The sequence below is a fragment of the Pelodiscus sinensis genome, chromosome 1 (assembly GCF_049634645.1).
Source record: "Pelodiscus sinensis isolate JC-2024 chromosome 1, ASM4963464v1, whole genome shotgun sequence".
NCBI classification, from domain to species: Eukaryota; Metazoa; Chordata; order Testudines; family Trionychidae; genus Pelodiscus; species Pelodiscus sinensis.
In genome coordinates this window covers 155,494,207-155,512,022 of record NC_134711.1, presented here as the reverse complement: position 1 = coordinate 155,512,022, position 17,816 = coordinate 155,494,207, and the positions used below count along the sequence as shown (strand labels likewise).

At 43.3% G+C, this 17,816-nt stretch overlaps 1 protein-coding gene across 10 annotated transcripts in view; it reads left to right on the top strand.

The window, feature by feature from the left end:
• The window catches only part of MORC1 (MORC family CW-type zinc finger 1), a 99,978-nt gene that overhangs the window by 24,230 nt on the left and 57,932 nt on the right, over positions 1–17,816 (top strand). For all 10 annotated transcript variants that reach the window (XM_075908448.1, XM_075908392.1, XM_075908401.1 and 7 more), the window contains 3 exons: positions 204–363; positions 1,289–1,394; positions 4,309–4,443. In XM_075908448.1, coding sequence (XP_075764563.1) covers positions 204–363; positions 1,289–1,394; positions 4,309–4,443 — 401 coding nt within the window. The remainder of the gene's footprint in view (positions 1–203; positions 364–1,288; positions 1,395–4,308; positions 4,444–17,816) is intronic.

Below are 17,816 nucleotides of genomic sequence, written 5' to 3'. Positions count from 1 at the left end.
TATTGATTTGATTTTTAATTAGTAGCTTTCTGTATCTTGGTTGTGTAAACCTGTTTATTTTAAAAATAATTGTAGGATTACAATTTCTCCAAAAAATAATTAAACATAAAATGAAACCAGAACAATCAAAAATATTCAACTTAGTCTATTACTATTTAATATGTAATTGTCCCTGAAATATTGTTTTCACAATTTTTATACAGATGATCGTCCCAATAACCTCCTGGTCAAAAAGCACTAGAAAACCTGTCATAAGTGATCTTGAGAAATTCACTGTACAGATGTCTATCATCTTTAAATATTCCCCTTTTAACAGTGAAACTGAATTGCTGCAGCAATTTGATGCAATCTATGGGAGAAGTGGTAAGCTTTACCAAGCAATGCAATTTTAATGTAAGCAGTTCTTTAAAACACAGCTGTACTGAATTATTGTTAGAGAGGCAATTTGCTTTTAACGCTTATCATGAAGGTCAATAATTGAAATTCTTATTTGGCCAGATGTTTTTATTAATAAGAAAATGGAAGTACTGGGGTGTTTACCCTACAGTCTGGCAGCTCTTATAAAGAGAGTAAAATGTGTATATTTTATTTGAATGTCAAAACTGGCACGTGTATATGAAAAAATGTCTAGAAAGAATTCTGTAATTCTCCATGCACTTTGGTCCTGACTATTTAGATTTCCTCTCTGCTCGTCCTTCTTATCTGACTAGCCTCTTCTCTGTCTTTTTACACACTGTAATGCTTAATTCAAGAGCCTTGTCCTCAGCATCACCTTCCATCGGGAAGAGTCTCTCTCTCACTCTCCATCTCCTCTCTTGATTCCTAAGAAAGTGTCTGTTTTCTCCTTCAGCCTGATCGCTGAATTCACCCTCTCTCTCCTGTTGCTCTGACTGTCTTAATTTTAGGCCTTGTTTTGAGTTAGTGTGCAACTGGGGTCTACCTGGTCATATGGAGCCTTCTAGTATGCCTTAACTTTGCCCAGTGCCATTTGATAATCCTCTATGAGAAATGTTTACATCCCAGCTTGCTGTGTACTAGCTGTATCTAGACAAGCCCTCAATGTCTGTAAACTCAATTTGCGTCAGACACAATACTGTAGGTTATACATACATATTTCCATGGCTTTAGTTTAAAAGAGGCCACAAAAATAGCTGCCCTTATTTGGCTATTGTGTATATTATTTAGACAGGCTAGTTTGACAAGATTAAAAAGTAAAGAAGCACCTGAAAAGGATCTTGAAAGCTATTCTAATAGATGCATATTAAAGATGCATATCTTCTCTCCTCAGGAACTTTCATCATTATTTACAATGTGAAACTTACGCTCAGTGGCGAGCCAGAGCTCGATATTAGAACTGACCATGCAGATATTATGATTACTGGTCTTCTGGACAAGTAAGTGGTGTAATTACATTACAGGAGCAAAGATGTGACTGAATATCTGTAATCAGTAGTACATGGCTGCATACATCAGTAAAAGTATTTCATTAGGGAACTGTCAATTGATTATGAATGGAATGGAATGGATATGTTCTCCTTCAGAAAAGAGACCAAGGTGTCAGGGAAAAGCGATGCAGAAATGCCTTTCTTTGACAAGGTGATGGAGGAGGTAACATAAGATCAAGAGGCAAATATAGCATGGTTGGCCAGTTGTGCAAATGACGATATTCATTTACTAATAAAACTGGATAAACAAGGCAAATGAGAAATTATATAATAGATAAACATTCACTGCTCTCTGTGTTGTCTGTAACAAATGGATGGTATGCTCTTGGATGCCCCTTTGGGATCAGTGTTGAGGGACTGCCCGTGAATATTAGAGGCAAGTAAAAAAGTGGGTGTAATCCTTAAAACCAGCAGTATAACGTATCCTGGATTTTAGATGACTCTTGACTTAGCACGTCATCTTTCCAAAGCATCCTGTGTATAGAGCCTTTAGGTAGGTGGCCACAGTTTATTTCCTTAGAGGACTCACTAACCCTTGCTCCTTAAAAAATGAGGTTTAAGGGTTATTTCAAAAGAAGGTTTTTTGTTTTTTTTTTTTCAAAATAACCCAGTCTACACAGCGGATTTTTTTTTCAAAATAGGGTATTTCGAAAAAGCGCCCAGACACCATTATGCAAGTGAAGCACGGGAAATTCAAATCCACGCTTTATTTGCAGTTTCGCTCAGCTGCATTTGCATTCCTTTCTCAAAAGACAAATGCAGTGTAGACATACCCTAAGTGAATGAACATTTTAATTAAAAGGAACATGTAATTTTTTTTCAGAAAGGACAGTAAAGAGAAGGGACAATAAAGAGAAAGTTAGATAAAGGAAGATAAAGAAGGGATCTGAAGGCAAAGGAAAGATGTGAAAAACTAAAAGGGACGAGAAGAGAGGTTATGAAGAAAAAAAGGAAAAAGAAAAATGTGTGAAAAGGAAAGTGTTTGATTTGGTATCATAATCTGAGCATTTTCATAATGCTGTGGATAACCCTGAGTTTATACCAGTAGCATCTACTACATATTTGAGAGATTTTGTCTATTGGTCTGTCTGTGCAATGTCTATGTGTCTGTCTATCTGTTCAAGAGCTCCTCTTAAGTGGTAAGAGCTAGGACCATTAAATTCAGTATACAGCTTTCTCTTATAACTAAAAGCAAGGTAAGGTTTGGTTGTGTCAGGAAAATGGGATCGCTTCTCATAAAACTATACAGAAAAGAGACTGAATCATCAAGCAGGTGAAAAGTGGGATTCCCCCACCTTTTGGTACTGCTGCAGCCCTGAGCCTCACTCCCTTCCCCCAGAACCCTTTAGGGAGGATGGAAGGGCTGAAGCTCCCCCATCCCTATTCATATGGGAACATGGCAGGCTGTTCCTGTTCGTCAGGGAGCGAGGGGAAAGTGCACAGTTTGCTACATTACTTACTTTGGCTGGGCAGCACAGGGGCCAGATGAACCTGGACCTGCCTCAGTCAGGGGACATGCATACCTCCCACTGCCATGCCCACTGTAGCTGCTGTGGCCATGGAGAGGTGTTTCTCACCTAGCCCCACGCTGCTATAGTAACTGAGGACTGGCATAGTCCTCTCTCCCTGGGGAAACTTGCATACTGAACTCATCCCCATCTCCATCCCTGAGCAATGATTTAAATGAAGAAAAACAAAAATTGAGTTAAGGACCCGAGCAACGCTGGGTAAATGTTCTGGTAATAGATAAAACTGATGTAACATGTTTTCTCAAGCATGCTATAGGTGTGGATCTAGGAATACTCTCTTTCTTCAATCCCTAATGCTGTGTTCAGGAAGCAGACAGAACTTGGTTGCAAGTTGTTGAAAGCACAAAGTGCAGGGCTGGTGAATAATTTAAAATACCAATGGTACTTGTCACTGGGGGGTGGAAGCTATTTGGTCTGTGGGGGTCATGCTTATGATCTTAAAATATCTTTTGGCTGAAATATGGTTTTGCCTTATTCACATTAGTATTTTAAACACATATATTTGATCCATTAGAGATATCACCAGAATAAGTCATCTTTCTCTAGTCCTTGGGTTGCTTTAGTAAAGATTCCTTCCCCATCCCACTCACCCTGTCCAGCTTCCCCTCCCCTTTGGTAAGGCAGGAAGCTTGTCTTCTGACTTGGCCTTCTCCCACTGCCTGCATGGGGAATGGTGCCCAAAGATATTGGCTGGAAAGTCTCTTGTTCATTCTATAGTGTAGTGAGGCTAGGGGCCCCAGAGAGCCCACTAGGGTGAGAGTCCTCCATACTCTCCAGCCAGGAAACCAGGAAAAGAAGGAGAACTAAGGAGATAAGAAAGGGATTGAGGAGCAAGGCTACCCAGAAGGGCTTTTTGCTCTCCAGCCCAGCTCATCAGACTGAACTCGTGTCTCATATTTTCACATCTCTTCCTTATCTATAAAGCACTATAGATATGTGTGGCATAATACTATGGGGAAATGACTGTATTTACTTTCTTTACTTTACGCCTGAAGCTATGTGGCAGTGAATCCCATTGTTAGTGAGATGTTCATACTATATATCAACAGCATCCCATTATAAATCTAATTTTGAGCCAAATCAAGAACTAGATTGTAGTTTTTAGTACCATCAGCTGAAGCCCACTGTACAAATTGCAGTTTATTGGCAAAGTTCTGACAGATTTACTCTGGACAAAACCTTCAAAAATCTTTTAATACCTACAGAGAGCACGACGGGGATCCAGTGCATTTTAGTTTAATGAGCCTGGGGTAGGCATCTTATCTTAGGTTATTATGCATCTAATTTTCTCCATGTAGTAGAGTTCATGCTTTGTGGTCTTGTTGACATACCAGATATTTCAGCCTTCCAGAACGATGGTCACTCAGAGCCTATACAACTATATTATATTTTGAACCACACATGAGAATATTCATTCAAGCTGAGAAAGTAGAAACCAAGCGCCTGCCTTACTGCTTTTACAGACCCAGGTGAGTGAGTCTCCTTTGTGGTTACACTCTGAGATATTTTCATTTGCAATCCAGTGTACTTGAAAGCCTAAGTAGCCTTTTTGTCATGGTGGGAAATTGATTTTGATGGCAACGTGACTTATAATTTAAGCAAAGTTCAAATCGCATTGGCAGGCCAATCTGCTAAAGTGTAATCATCTGTGACAAATATGCTTGGCAGTTACCATGACCTGGAGCAAAGAACATGCTACATAAGATAATCAACTAAAGCGGGATTTTTGTTTTCACTTCAGTGCATCCAAGGTGCTTCTGTTCTTGTAGGAAAGATACCGTTTATTTTTAATTACCCTCTAATCCTGTGAAGTTATGGTCTGCATGGGGGTTGCTCCTAAAGCAAATCTTACTAAGCCCAGTTATGGCACTAATCATATTCCCACAGTAGTTAGAATCCCAACTCCTTTTGGTAACAGTACAGGGAATCTGACTAAATATACAAACTAATGTGATCAGTTAGTTAGTAATTTTCCTTCCATAGAGATGTTAAAAAATGGCTTTCATTGCGGAGGCTAGCTGTGTGGTTCTCTAGTTGGTATGTCATCTGCAACAGAGATACTAATATACAAAACTAGCAGAAACATTGCAGTGTAGTTGGGGGCCTAGGCACTTGGGTCCTATTAAAGGAGGCTTGTATTTTAATATCTAACATGAGATTTTTCAGACCACATGTGTAGGGTTTTCTTGCACTAGAATGATTAGTATACACACATATTGGGTGTGCACTATACTGGATGAAAGGTTCATTTAGTGTTCACCAGCAGAGTCTACTTGGACCAAATAATGTACAGAATGTTGGTGTGCTATAGCAATCACACCCCCATAGAGTGCATTACCCTGCTGAAGCCCTTAGTCTTCCCTCTGTGACTACCATGGTGGTCCAAGACAAGGAAAACTTATAGCTGAAAGCACAGCCAGATAGTTTCACCCATATGTAAATAAAGAGGCAAATGTTGTGAACAGGAAGACAGATTAGAGGCATATTTTAGAATTTGGAATTAAAATACATAAGTTAATACTTAGTGTCCAGTTGAATTTTTGCACAAGTGCTCAGTGTTGATCTAACTTTGTTCCGATTAAAGTAGAAGATTTTCTTAAATGAAAACAGAGTTTGGCCAACCTGGAGTGATTTTGAAAATCCCACTCTACGTGTTGTTTTCAGACACTTTAGGCTGCGTCTAGACTGGCATGATTTTGTGGAAATACTTTTAACGGAAAAGTTTTTCCGTTACAAATATTTCCACAAAAGCCCATCTAGATTGGCAAGTGCCTTTGCGCAAATGATTTGCTCTTGTGCAAAAGCATCCGTGGCCAGTCTAGATGCGATTTTGTTCAAGAAAGCCCCGGTCGCTATTTTAGCCATCGGGGCTTTTTTGCGCAAAACAGTTCTTCCCTGTCTACACTGGCCCACTTGCACAAGTATTCTTGCGCAAGACGGCTTTTTCCCGAGCGGGAACGTGAAAGTATTTGTGCAAGAAGCACTGATTTTGTATATTACAAAGTCAGTGCTCTTGCGCAAATTCAAGTGGCCAGTGTAGACAGCTGGCAAGTTTTTGAGTAAAAGCAGCTGCTTTTGCGCAAAATCTTGCCAGTCTAGACACACCCTCTAGGATAAATCAGTTTCTTCATTAATAAATTGATTACTTCAGGATGAGTCCCCATTTATTCTATCTGGCGTAACACAACTGGATTTTATGGAAGTTGCATCTGTTTTCAGACTAGACTATCTCTTTTAGAATATATTTTATATCAAGCTGTGTAAACACGTGTGTAACTACCTATAGCAGTCCACACTCGAGAACACCATATATCTACTTTAAGTTAAAAGGGTATGTCTAGACTACATGGTTTTTTCAAAAAAACTGCCCTTTTTTTGAAAAAACTTCACCTGCATCCACACTGCAATCACGTTCTTTCGAAATTAAATTGAAAGAACGCAGGGGGGGTTTTCAACGCAGGGGGGTTTCCGAAAGAGCTCTTTCGGAAAAAGGCCTGTGTGGATGCAGAACAGGGTCATTTTTCGGAAGAAGAGGCAATCAAATCAATGCACAGGTGCCCTCGTGGCCGTTCTGTGAATCAGGGCTTTCTTTCGAGAGAGCATCCATGCAGTCTGGACGCTCTCTTTTGAAAAAGCAGATCGCTTTTTCAATCCGGTTTTGAGGTGTGGATGCTCTCTTTCGAAAGAAGCTTGATGCACCCATAGTGTTCTGATGACTAATCAAAAGGAAAATGTCAGATCCGTGACTCTAGTTTAGGGGTCAATAACCTTTGGTTCTCAGTCTGTCAGTAAGCAGCTGGCAGGTGATGAGATATTTTGCTTATGTTGACTGTCCGCAGGCATGGCCCCCTGCAGCTCCTAGAGGACAAGGTTTGCCATTCCCAGACAATGGAGGCAGTGGGAAGTAGCAGTCAGCACATTCCTGCAGCCTGTGCCGCCCCCCACAGCTTCCATTGGCAAACCACAGCCACTGGGAGCCGGGGTGGGGGGCCAATATAAGCAAAATTTCTCATGGCCTGCCTGTCAGCAGATTATCCTAACAGACTCAGCTCAGAGTCAAAGATTGCCAACCCTTGCTCTAGCTTCTACGATTTAGACTTCTCAGACTATAGATCAGTAACTCTTGGCTTTCCTCCAGTACTCGTAGATGGCTTAAAGTTTCCAATCTCTATTTTATTACCCTGGTGGACCTGCTGTAGGGCTTTCCTGGAGCAGCTGGCCTTTCTTAACTTTGTTAAGGGCCTTGGATTTACAGTAATAGTTCTCTTTTCCAAAGCTACTAGCTTTTATCCAGATATACTGAGAGTGGCTCCTACTAATTGTGAACTATATTCTGTACTGAATAGATTAATAACAGAGAAAGAGTTTGCAGTGTAGAGTGTGCATATTTAAGCTAGGAACAGTTCAGTCACACAATACAATTAAATAAATTAAATCTCCAAATAACTGATAATACGTTTGTAAAAAAAAATTAAACTGGGTTAGATACTGCATGTCTTGGTCTCATAGAAAAGCAGTTAATGGAAGGATTTGAATGAGGCACAGTTGAAAGGGAAGAGATTCTGAGTTCAAGGGGCATTGTGTAAAAATATTTGGTAAATTAGGGTGCGTCTACACAGCAGGGCTTAGCTCAATTTGCGCAGCTTATTTTGAAATAGCTTATTTCATAATTGGGAGCATCTACATGGCACTTACTTCGAAATGAGCACTCTTCCACTGACTTCCCTTACTCTTCATACAATGAGGGTTACAGGAGTCGGAGTAAGAAGTCCTCCAGCTTGACAGTAGTTTGACATTATTTTGAAATAACTGCCTGCTGTGTAGACGCGGACTAAGTTATTTCGGAATATCGCCAGTTATTTCAAAACAGTGTTGCAGAGTAGATGTACCCTTAGAGAAGGAAGGGGTGTGAAGATGAGTGGCTTGGAATGAATGTAGACCAACGTTTTAAAGAGAGTAGTAGGAGATAGGCAAACATGTAACACAGTGGAATCATTCATTTTCTATCCTAGATTGTTCTGTAGTGTTGCGCTGTGGTGTTTCACAGTTGTCACGTAACTTCTTTACACATTATAAATAACAGGAGGTTGCTTATTAAGTGGTGTGTCGAATAATCTTTTTGTGTAGTTTGTGAGATTAAATTGGAAAATCATAGAATCATACAGCTGGAAGAGACCTCAGAAGGTCATCAAGTCCAGCCCAATCCCAACTAAATCAACCCAGCAAGGGCTTTGTCAAGCCGAGACTTAAAAACCTCTAGGGATGGAGATTCCACCACCTTCCTAGTGCTTCCAGTGCTTCACCGCCTTCCTAGTGAGATAGTTTTTCCTAATATCCAACCTAGACCTCCCCCACTGTAACTTGAGACCATTGCTCCTTGTTCTGCCATCCATCACTACTGAGAACAGCCTCTCTCCAGCCTCTTTGGAACCTCCCTTCAGGAAGTTGAAGGCTGCTATCAAGTCCTCCCTCACTCTTCTCTTCTGCAGACTAAACAAACTCCTTCAGTTTCTCCTCATAAGTCATGTGCTCCAGCCCCCTAATCATTTTGATTGCCCTCCGCTGGACCCTCTCCAATGCGTCCATATCCTTTCTATAGTGGAGGGCCTAGAACTGGGCACAGTATTCTAGATGTGGCCTTACCAGAGCCGAATAAAGGGGAATAATCACTTCTCTGGATCTGCTGGCAATGTTCTCCTAATGCACCCCAATATGCCATTAGCCTGCTTGGCTACAAGGGCACACTGTTGACTCATATCCAGCTTCTCATCCACTGTAATCCCAGGTCCTTTTCTGCAGAACTGCTCCTTAGCCATTTGGTCCCCAGCCTGTAATAATGCTTGGGATTCTTCCTTCCCACGTGCAGGACTCTACACTTGCCCTTGTTAAACCTCATCAGATTTCTTTTGGCCCAGTCCTCTAATCTATCCAGGTCACTCTGGACCCTATCCCTTCCCTCCAGCATATTTACCTCTTCCCCTAGATTGGTGTCATCTGCAAACTTGCTGAGGGCGCAATCCATCCCCTCATCCAGGTCATTAATAAAGATGTTGAACAAAACTGTTCCAAGAACAGATGGGGCACTCTCCTAGAAACTGACTGCCAACCTGACATCGAGACGTTGATCACTACCTGTTGGGCCCACCTTATAGTCCATTTATCCAATCCGTACTCCCTTAACTTGCTGGCAAGAATATTGTGGGAGACCGAATCAAAAGCTTTGCTAAAGTCAGAGTATATCACATCCACCGACTTTCCCATATCTACAGAGCCAGTTACTTCATCATAGAAGCTAATCAGATTGGTCAGGCATGACTTGCCCTTCGTGAATCCATGTTGACTATTCCTGATCACTTTCCCCTCTTCCAAGTGCTTCAAAATGGATTCCTTGAGGTTTCCCTCCATGATTTTTCTAGGGACTGAGGTAAGGCCGATAGGTCTGTAGTTCCCTGAATTGTCCTCCTTCCCTTTTTTAAAGATGGGCACTACGTTTGCCTTTTTCCAGTCTTTTGGGATCTGTCCTGATCTCCACGAGTTTTCAAAGATAATGGCCAAAGACGCCGCAGTGACACTTGCCAACTCCCTCAGAACCCTCCCATGCATTAAATCCGGACCCATGTTTAGCTTTTCTAAACAGTTCCTATTGTTGTTGGAGCATCTCTTGCATTCACAAGTGCCTACCTAGAGGACCCACTCCTCAGTTGGACCTAAGCCTAGTCCTGCCCAGGCTCATGGGTCCTCCATTTGAACCCTCTGCCATCTGTCCTACATTTCTGGGAAGGTGGCCTTTCTGGTGGCTATAATCTAATCTAGAAGGATCTTGAACTCAAAGCATATACTTCTGAGCCCCCTCACATGCTCCCTCACATGGTCTCTCATAAAGACCGAGTGCAGCTACGCCCTCAGCCAGCACTAGTACCCAACGTGGTCTCCCACTTGCATGTGAACCAGGACATGTTTTTACCTGTGTCTTCTCCCTAACCCATGTGCCAGAACAGAGATAAATGCTCCATTCCATTGGATGTCAGGCTTGCCCCTAGCCCTCCTCATTGAGTGCACAAAGCCATTTCGTAAGTCACCACTGCTCTTTATTACAATCACCTAGGGTATGTCTACACTACAAAGCTAGTTCATAAGTCATGTGCTCCAGCCCCCTAATCATTTAGGGACGTTAGTTCGAACTAACTTTGATAGGCGCTACACAAGCACTCCGCTAGTTGGAACTTAATTCGAACTAGCGGAGCGCTTAGTTCGAACTAGGAAAACCTCATTCCACGAGGATTAAGCCTAGTTCGAACTAGCTAGTTCGAATTAAGGGGTGTGTAACCCCTTAATTCGAACTAGTGGGAGGCTAGCCCTCCCCAGGTTTCCCTGGTGGCCACTCTGGCCAACACCAGGGAAACTCATCTGCCCCCCTCCCGGCCCCGGAGCCCTTAAAGGGGCACGGGCTGGCTACGGTGCCCGTGCCAGGTGCAAGCCTGCCAGCACCCAGCCAGCAGACCCTGCACCTGGCACGGATCGAGCCACCCACCCAATGCCCCCTCAGCCCTCCCCCTCTTCCCGGGACCAGGCTGGCGGCTCTCGGGACCGCAAGAGGCGGGCACCTGCCTGGGCTAGTGCGGACATCGTGGACCTCGTCCACAGCCTCCGCACTAGGCACAGGAAAGTGGCCGGCTAGGGCAGGAGAGCTGCCAGCCTGGCCACCCAGGAGCAAGTGTGCAAGAGAATCAAGGGGGTCCACTGAGACCCCCGACCCTGAGCCCTGAGCTTACAATGGCCGTCCTGGGTCAGACCAAAGGTCCATCTAGCCCAGTAGCCTGTCTGCCGACAGCAGCCAACCCTAGGGACCCTGGAGGGGATGGACCGAAGACAGTGACCAAGCCATTTGTCTCGTGCCATCCCTCTCCAGCCTTCCACAAACCTTGGGCAGGGACACCACTCCTACCCCCTGGCTAATACCACTCCATGGACCCAACCTCCATGACTTGATCTCACTTCCCTTTAAACTCTGTTCTAGTTGTAGCCTTCACAGCCTCCTGCAGCAAGGAGTTCCACAGGTTGACGCTTTGCTTTGTGAAGAACAACTTTCTGTTACTAGTTTGAAGCCTGCTACCCATTCCTTTCCTTTGGTGTCCTCTAGTCCTTCTTTATGGGAACTAATGAAGAACTTTTCTGTATGCACCCTCTCCACCCAACTCCTGCTTTTAGAGACCTCTATCCTGTCCCCCCTCCGCCTCCTCTTTTCTAAGCTGAAAAGTCCCAGTCTCTTTAGCCTCTCTTCATATGGGACCTATTCCCAACCCCTGATCATTTTAGTTGCCCTCCCCTCTCCCACCTCCTTTTCCCAGTCTCCCCCAGTTTTGTTCAATAAAGACAGATTCCATTTTTGAACACAATTGTCCTTTATTTTGTACATCAAGAAAAGGGGCTAGGGATGGGTAAGTGGAAGGAGGTGAGGGAGGAATGGGGCACGAGCCCCCTATGGGGAGGACTGAGCTGGCTCTGCGGGCTTTTGGGGTGGAAGCTCTCCTGCAGCCCCCCAATTGCCCCCTCTCCCCAGATGGCAGCCTGCGGCAAGTGCAGCCGGTCTGATGGCCGAGTGCTGTGATGTGCCCAGTGTGGGTAGTCCGGGCAATCCAAGCCAGGACTGCTTTGCAAGCGGGGCACCCCTGAGAACTGTCTGTCCGGGGTGGGGGTCGTGACCCTTTAAGCACAGCCCTCGGCTAGCCTGAGACAGCATCTCCATGCTCTAAGTTCTTCTCTGATGCCCTGCCGGCACTGCTTCTGGCCATCCTTAAGCCCGGTTCAGGGTCCACTTAATGTGGACATGCTAGTTCGAATTAGCAAAACGCTAATTCGAACTAGTTTTTTAGTCAGGATCCGTTAGTTCGAATTAGCTTAGTTCGAATTAACTAATTCGAACTAAGTTAGTTCGAATTAGCGCTGTAGTGTAGACATACCCCAAAAGAATGAGAGAGCTTCCCATCTCCTCCTTGCACATTTTGTCATGGATCACATCTTGCATTGGAACAGGCTACAACTTACCTAAGATTCCAGCCCTGCCATTGACAGTGCACTCCACCAGAGTGCAGGCTTCATCTGCAGCATTCCTCATGCGCGTCCCTATTCCAGACACATGCAAAGCAGCAACATGGCCTTCCACCCGCACCTTCATGTCACACTGTGCCGTCACCCAACAGGTGAGGAATGATGCAGCCTTTGGCAGAGAAGCCCTGTAATCGGCAACCAGGTGAACTGTGACCTCTCCTCTGAGAGAACATTTTGGGAGTCATCTATTGGGATGAACATGAGAAATTACTCAAGAAAAAAAAAGGTTACCTTCCTCTCAGAACTGTTGTTCTTTTGAGATGTGTTCCACACGTCCATTCCACATCCTGCCCAACTCCTCTCTCTTAGAGTATCCTGACAAGAAGGAACTGAGCAGATGGCAGGTCAACAGGGATCTGTATACACCACCATGCTGCTCCAGAGGGCTACACAGGTACTGCTATGGGAAAAACCTGGGACAATTGTGTGCACAGCATGTGCACCACCAATTGCAGTGGACATGAGCAACACATCTCAAAGAACAATATTTACAAGAGGTAGTTAACTGTTTGGTTTTTTTTTATAATTTGCAGCCCCCCAAGTCAGTCGCTCAAGGGGAAGTGATTGCATATGAGATGCTGCTGGCATGTTTCATTATATGCCACTTTGTGACTGATGCTTACCATAACTTCAGTGTTCATATTCTTGCAGTAGTGTAATAGTATTCATCATAAACTATATATTAACATCAATTTTACAGCACCAGAAGTATTGTTCCTTCTGAAAAATAACTGCCATGAATATCCCAATAATTGTAGAAGTGTTTGAAGAATTGTAAAAGACTTGTACAGGGATATTGTGTGGGGGCATGATGGGGGTACCCTGCCCAACGCTGTGGGTGAGGGGGGTGAGGAGGCAGATCTTCTGGGTGGCGTGGGGGTCTGCAGAAGGAGTCAGGGGCCCCCACACAGTGTGGCAGCCGTGGAGGGAAGCTGGGCAATGTGGCCATAGCCTACTCCACTCTGCCAACTCCTGGCCACATTCCTCAGGGCAGGGGGTGGGACAGTGGGAAGTAGAGTGGAACAGCCAGGAGCCAGAGGAGTGGAACAGCCTGGGGATGGGTAGCTCCACTTCCCCCACCACTACCGGTTACTGCAGTGGGGGGGGGGGAACCATGCTGCTGGCACCAGACCCCCACTACGCCTCTGGGCCACGTTACTTGAGGGGAAGAGACAGGGAGAAACAGGGAAAAGGTGGGGAGGGAGTAAGACAGGGATAGGGCGGGAATGGAGCAGAGTTAAAATGGGCAAGATGGGAAGAAGTGAGGTCAGGCCTAAGACAGGAAGATTTCCCAGCCTGCCCCCAGGCTAGATAGGGGTGGAGCAGAGAGGAGTCACATGAGGGACAGGCCCAATATCCTCCCATGTCCCTCTTCAGTAGTTGCTCCTGGTGCTGTATGTGGAATACTCACTCTTTCATTCACTTTCATTCATTTCATCTATTCTATTTTAATCTCCTTTGTATTTTTCTTGTTCCATTTGCATGACCCTCTTTATCTGATCACGTTTGAATTATTGAGCCCATTATCCTGGTTCTCAGTCATTTTTAATGGACTCTCTTGAGATTTTGCGCTGTATTAAGTACACAGTGTCAGTTTCCTTTGTTAACATATTGTATCTGCTCTTGCTCACTTTTCAGTAAAATGAGAATACAGGCAGTCCCCGGGTTAAGTACAAGATAGGGACTGTAGGTTTGTTCTTAAGTTGAATCTGTATGTAAGTCGGAACTGGTGTCCAGATTCAGCCGCTGCTGAAACTGACCAGCGGCTGATTACAGGAAGCCCGAGGCAGAGTTGCTCTGCCCCCGGCTTCCTGGAATCAGCCGCTGATCAGTTTCAACAGGCTGAATCTGGACGCCAGTTCCGACTTACATACAGATTCAACTTAAGAACTCCAGGCGTCCCCAAGTCAGCTGCTGCTGAAACTGATCAGCAGCTGATTCCAAGGAGCCCGGGCAGAGCAACTCTGCCTCGGGCTTCCTGTAGTCAGTGCTGGTCAGTTTCAGCAGCGGCTGACTCAGGGACGCCTGGGGCAGAACAGCTGGGGTGCTGCTGGGTTGGTCCAGTAGCGCCCAGAGCGGCACTGCGAGACCAAGCAGCAGCGCCCCAGCTGCTCCACCACAGGCGTCTGGAGAAAAGCCTGGTCTGCTGGGGGGTGGGGAGGATGAATGAAAACAGGGCTTTTTCGAAAGAGAGCATCCAGATTGCCTGGGTGCTCTCTTTCGAAAAAGTGGATTGCTTTTTTCAAAAAAAGCAATGGCTGTCTAGACGATCTCTTTCGAAAGAAGCTTTTTCGAATTATTATTTTGAAAAAGCTTCTTTTGAAAGAAGTGTGTAGTCTAGAAGTACTGCAGAAGTGCTGTGAATGGGAGAGAACAGAATATTCTCTCCAACTCGCACCTGTTTGGGATCACACCTCTCCTGAGAAGGACATCACTTCCTTTCAAGTCACCTCATTGCCATCAGCATTCCCCAAATGTGGACACCTAGGCTGTGTCTACACTGGCCACTTATTCCGGAAATCAGCCACTTTTCCGGAATAACTTGCCAGCTGTCTACACTGGCCCCTTGAATTTCCAAAAAAGCACTGACCATCTCATGTAAAATCATCAGTGCTTTTCCGGAAAAACTATGCTGCTCCCGTTCGGGCAAAAGTCCTTTTCCGGAAAACTGTTCCGGAAAAGGGCCAGTGTAGAGAGCACAGCTTTCTTTTCTGCAAAAAAGCCCCGATCGCGAAAATGACGATTGGGGCTTTTTTGCGGAAAAGCGCATCTACATTGGCACGGATGCTTTTCTGGAAAAAGTGCTTTTCCAGAAAAGCATCCTGCCAATGTGGACTCGTTTTTTCCAGAAATACTTATAAGGGAAAACTGTTCCGTTTTAAGCATTTCCGGAAAAGGGTGCCAGTGTAGACGTAGCCCTAATGTCTAGTTTTCCAGTCTAGTGAGGTTCCTTGTTCTACTCTACCTCAGAACCATTTTCTGACACCTTGTGCTTGTCAGCATGACTCATTTCTTTCTATAGCCTTCATCTGTCAACCAACAATTTGGAAAGACTGGTGGTTGGTAAGGCCTGCTCTGTAACCTCCTAGGCTTGTGTGGGAAATAATTGTGGCCACATTTCACCATGATGTTTTCCGTGTAAGGATTTTTGATCTCTGCCAGTAAAGAGTGGCTTCTGTAATTTTCCTCACCACTGAATACTTTGTATATTATTCTGTATAGATAACTTTCCCTTCATCTGCCTGGTAACTTCTGCTTCTTGGCAGTCAGTATAAACCCCATCCACACTCCAGGTGTGCACATTTCACCAAGAAATTTCTCATCAAATGTACTAATTCTTCAGGCTTTCATTGAAGTAATTGCCTGTAGGTAGATGCAATCGTTGTCTGTATTCTGCAATATAATAATGAACCATGTAGCCCATCGCGCACTTTCATTTTTCTGTCATAGGTTGACTGTTTACACACCTAATCTTTTTTTTCACCCAGCCCACAGAACTCTTGAAGAAAAGTCAGGTCAAACTAGATCAAATGGCCTTCTTACAGTTAATCCTTGGCTCAATATATTTGTCTCCTTAACTTCCATGAGCTTGTGGAAGTTTCCACTTCAGTAACCACATCTCCCTCCCCATCCTCAGCCATGTAACCTCTCTGCTTGCTGATACTCCTGGCTACACACTTTTTTTCTGAACAAGATTATTTCTGTTTACCTTCCAGATGCCATTCCTACAGTTTTCAGTGAACTTCATATTAACCTTTCCTCTCCAGCCTTTGTCATGAAATCAGATGACATTAAAGAGGGCGCAAATTGTCACTGTGCATCAAGAAAATGCACTATGAAAACCACAACAGCTAAAATATCCTGCTGAATTGAACACTGTGCATTCAAAACTTGGCTTACAGTCTACATGACAATCTCTCTCTATTAGAGTTCAAATTTTCATAAATGTATCTGTATTCATTTATAATTCTGTCACATAGGCACCTACAGGTTGCTATTTTAGGTATGGTAAATTCACTACTACTTTTAATACTGGTTGGTACATTTAATAGTACTTCTGCATGTTCCTGTGTAGGAGAGTGAGATGTTCCTGTATAGGAGACTGAGAGTTGAGAAAAACAATTATGTAACAATATTTTCTGTTGCTCTTTCCTCAATCCACACAGACTTTCTGCTTTTTTTAATTATGAAATTAGTTATGGGGGATAATTACATTGCAGTTAGGTCCCCCTGTGATTTTTTTCTTCCTCTTTGGTTCAGTAGATGGAGCTATAACATCTGACTAATTTTCCCTTGTACAAGAACTAAAAGAAAGAAGCATAGCAGACAAAATGACCCAAAGAACTCTGTCGCTCAAAAGCTTGTCTCTCCCTAGCAGAAGTTGGTCCAATAACAAATATTACCTCACCCACTGTATCTCTTAAAACACGTTGATTAATAATTGTCTCATTTGGAAGTGAGACATCCTTTATTTTTTATTTTTTAAAGCTAATGTTAACACATATTTATACTGCAAGATATTGGAAGCTGACTATCTCTCTAGTAGCTTTAAATGTCTTCCTGTTTACTGTATCATTATGGTTTATCATTATCATACATGTGAAAGGATGGCCAAAAGACTTTAAGGCTGGTCTGGCAAATGTTCATGAACCTCTTGAAACAATAATAAAAGGGCTAAGCAGATTAATTCAAGGACTCCGAGCCACAGCTTGTATATAAATGATAGGAGAAACATCAACTACAATACTATGTTAAATTTACCAGTGCAACATTAAGTGACAAGTAACTTACCTAATTATTATTATTATTTATTATTTACAGTTTGGAAATTTCTCATTGTTTTTGCAAGGTAGTTTCATAGAAATCTCAAGTCCTTGGTCAGTCTTATTTTTAAACAGTATTTTCATCCACAAATCTCAGTTCAGTTCCAAAATACATGACTACTTAACTTCAAACTTGGTACCAGAAGAAATGTTCAAGTGAAACTTCACTCAATTTACTACTTTTCTTTGCATAGCTAGATTTTTATTTAAATGCTTACTGTTTAGATCAGAGTCTTCAAAATAATTAGATATTCATGAAATCTTTTCTCCAGTTGTTTTTGTAGTTCCATATTATAACAGATCCACTGACAGTTACTCATTTCCATGTTTATAGATAGCTTATACTTCATGTTGTTTAAACAGAATAAATTGATAATATACAGTGTATACACTCTTCTGAATCATTAGTTAAAGGGAACCACAGACCTGTCTACACTATGGGCACTGCAGTGACATGGATATGGTGCAGCAACACCATAGCATAGACACTTTCTACAGTACTCCAGAGAATTTTTCCATTGCTAAAGATTACTCATCTCCCTGAAGAACAGTAATTAGGTTGACAGAAGCATCCTTCCATCAACCTAGCTGTATTTGCACTGGTTGGGAAGGGCTAGGACAGCATAGAGTGGATTGTCACATTCTGAGTTATGTCAGCCTAAATTGTAAATGTACATCAGGTCCTAGTAATGAGACTAATTCACTTTTCAGATGTTTACAGCATCATATGACTATATCCCAGCATGTTAGATCATTCTTGATGTCTCAGGACCCTTTCCCATTTCAGGTTTATCTGTAAAAAAAAGCTTCCTGTTCTAGCAATTAGTAGTTTTTCCAAACATCAAACTAATTCTTGAGATCACAATATTGCTGATTTTTTTAAATACAAAACCACTCCAGTTCAATCTCTT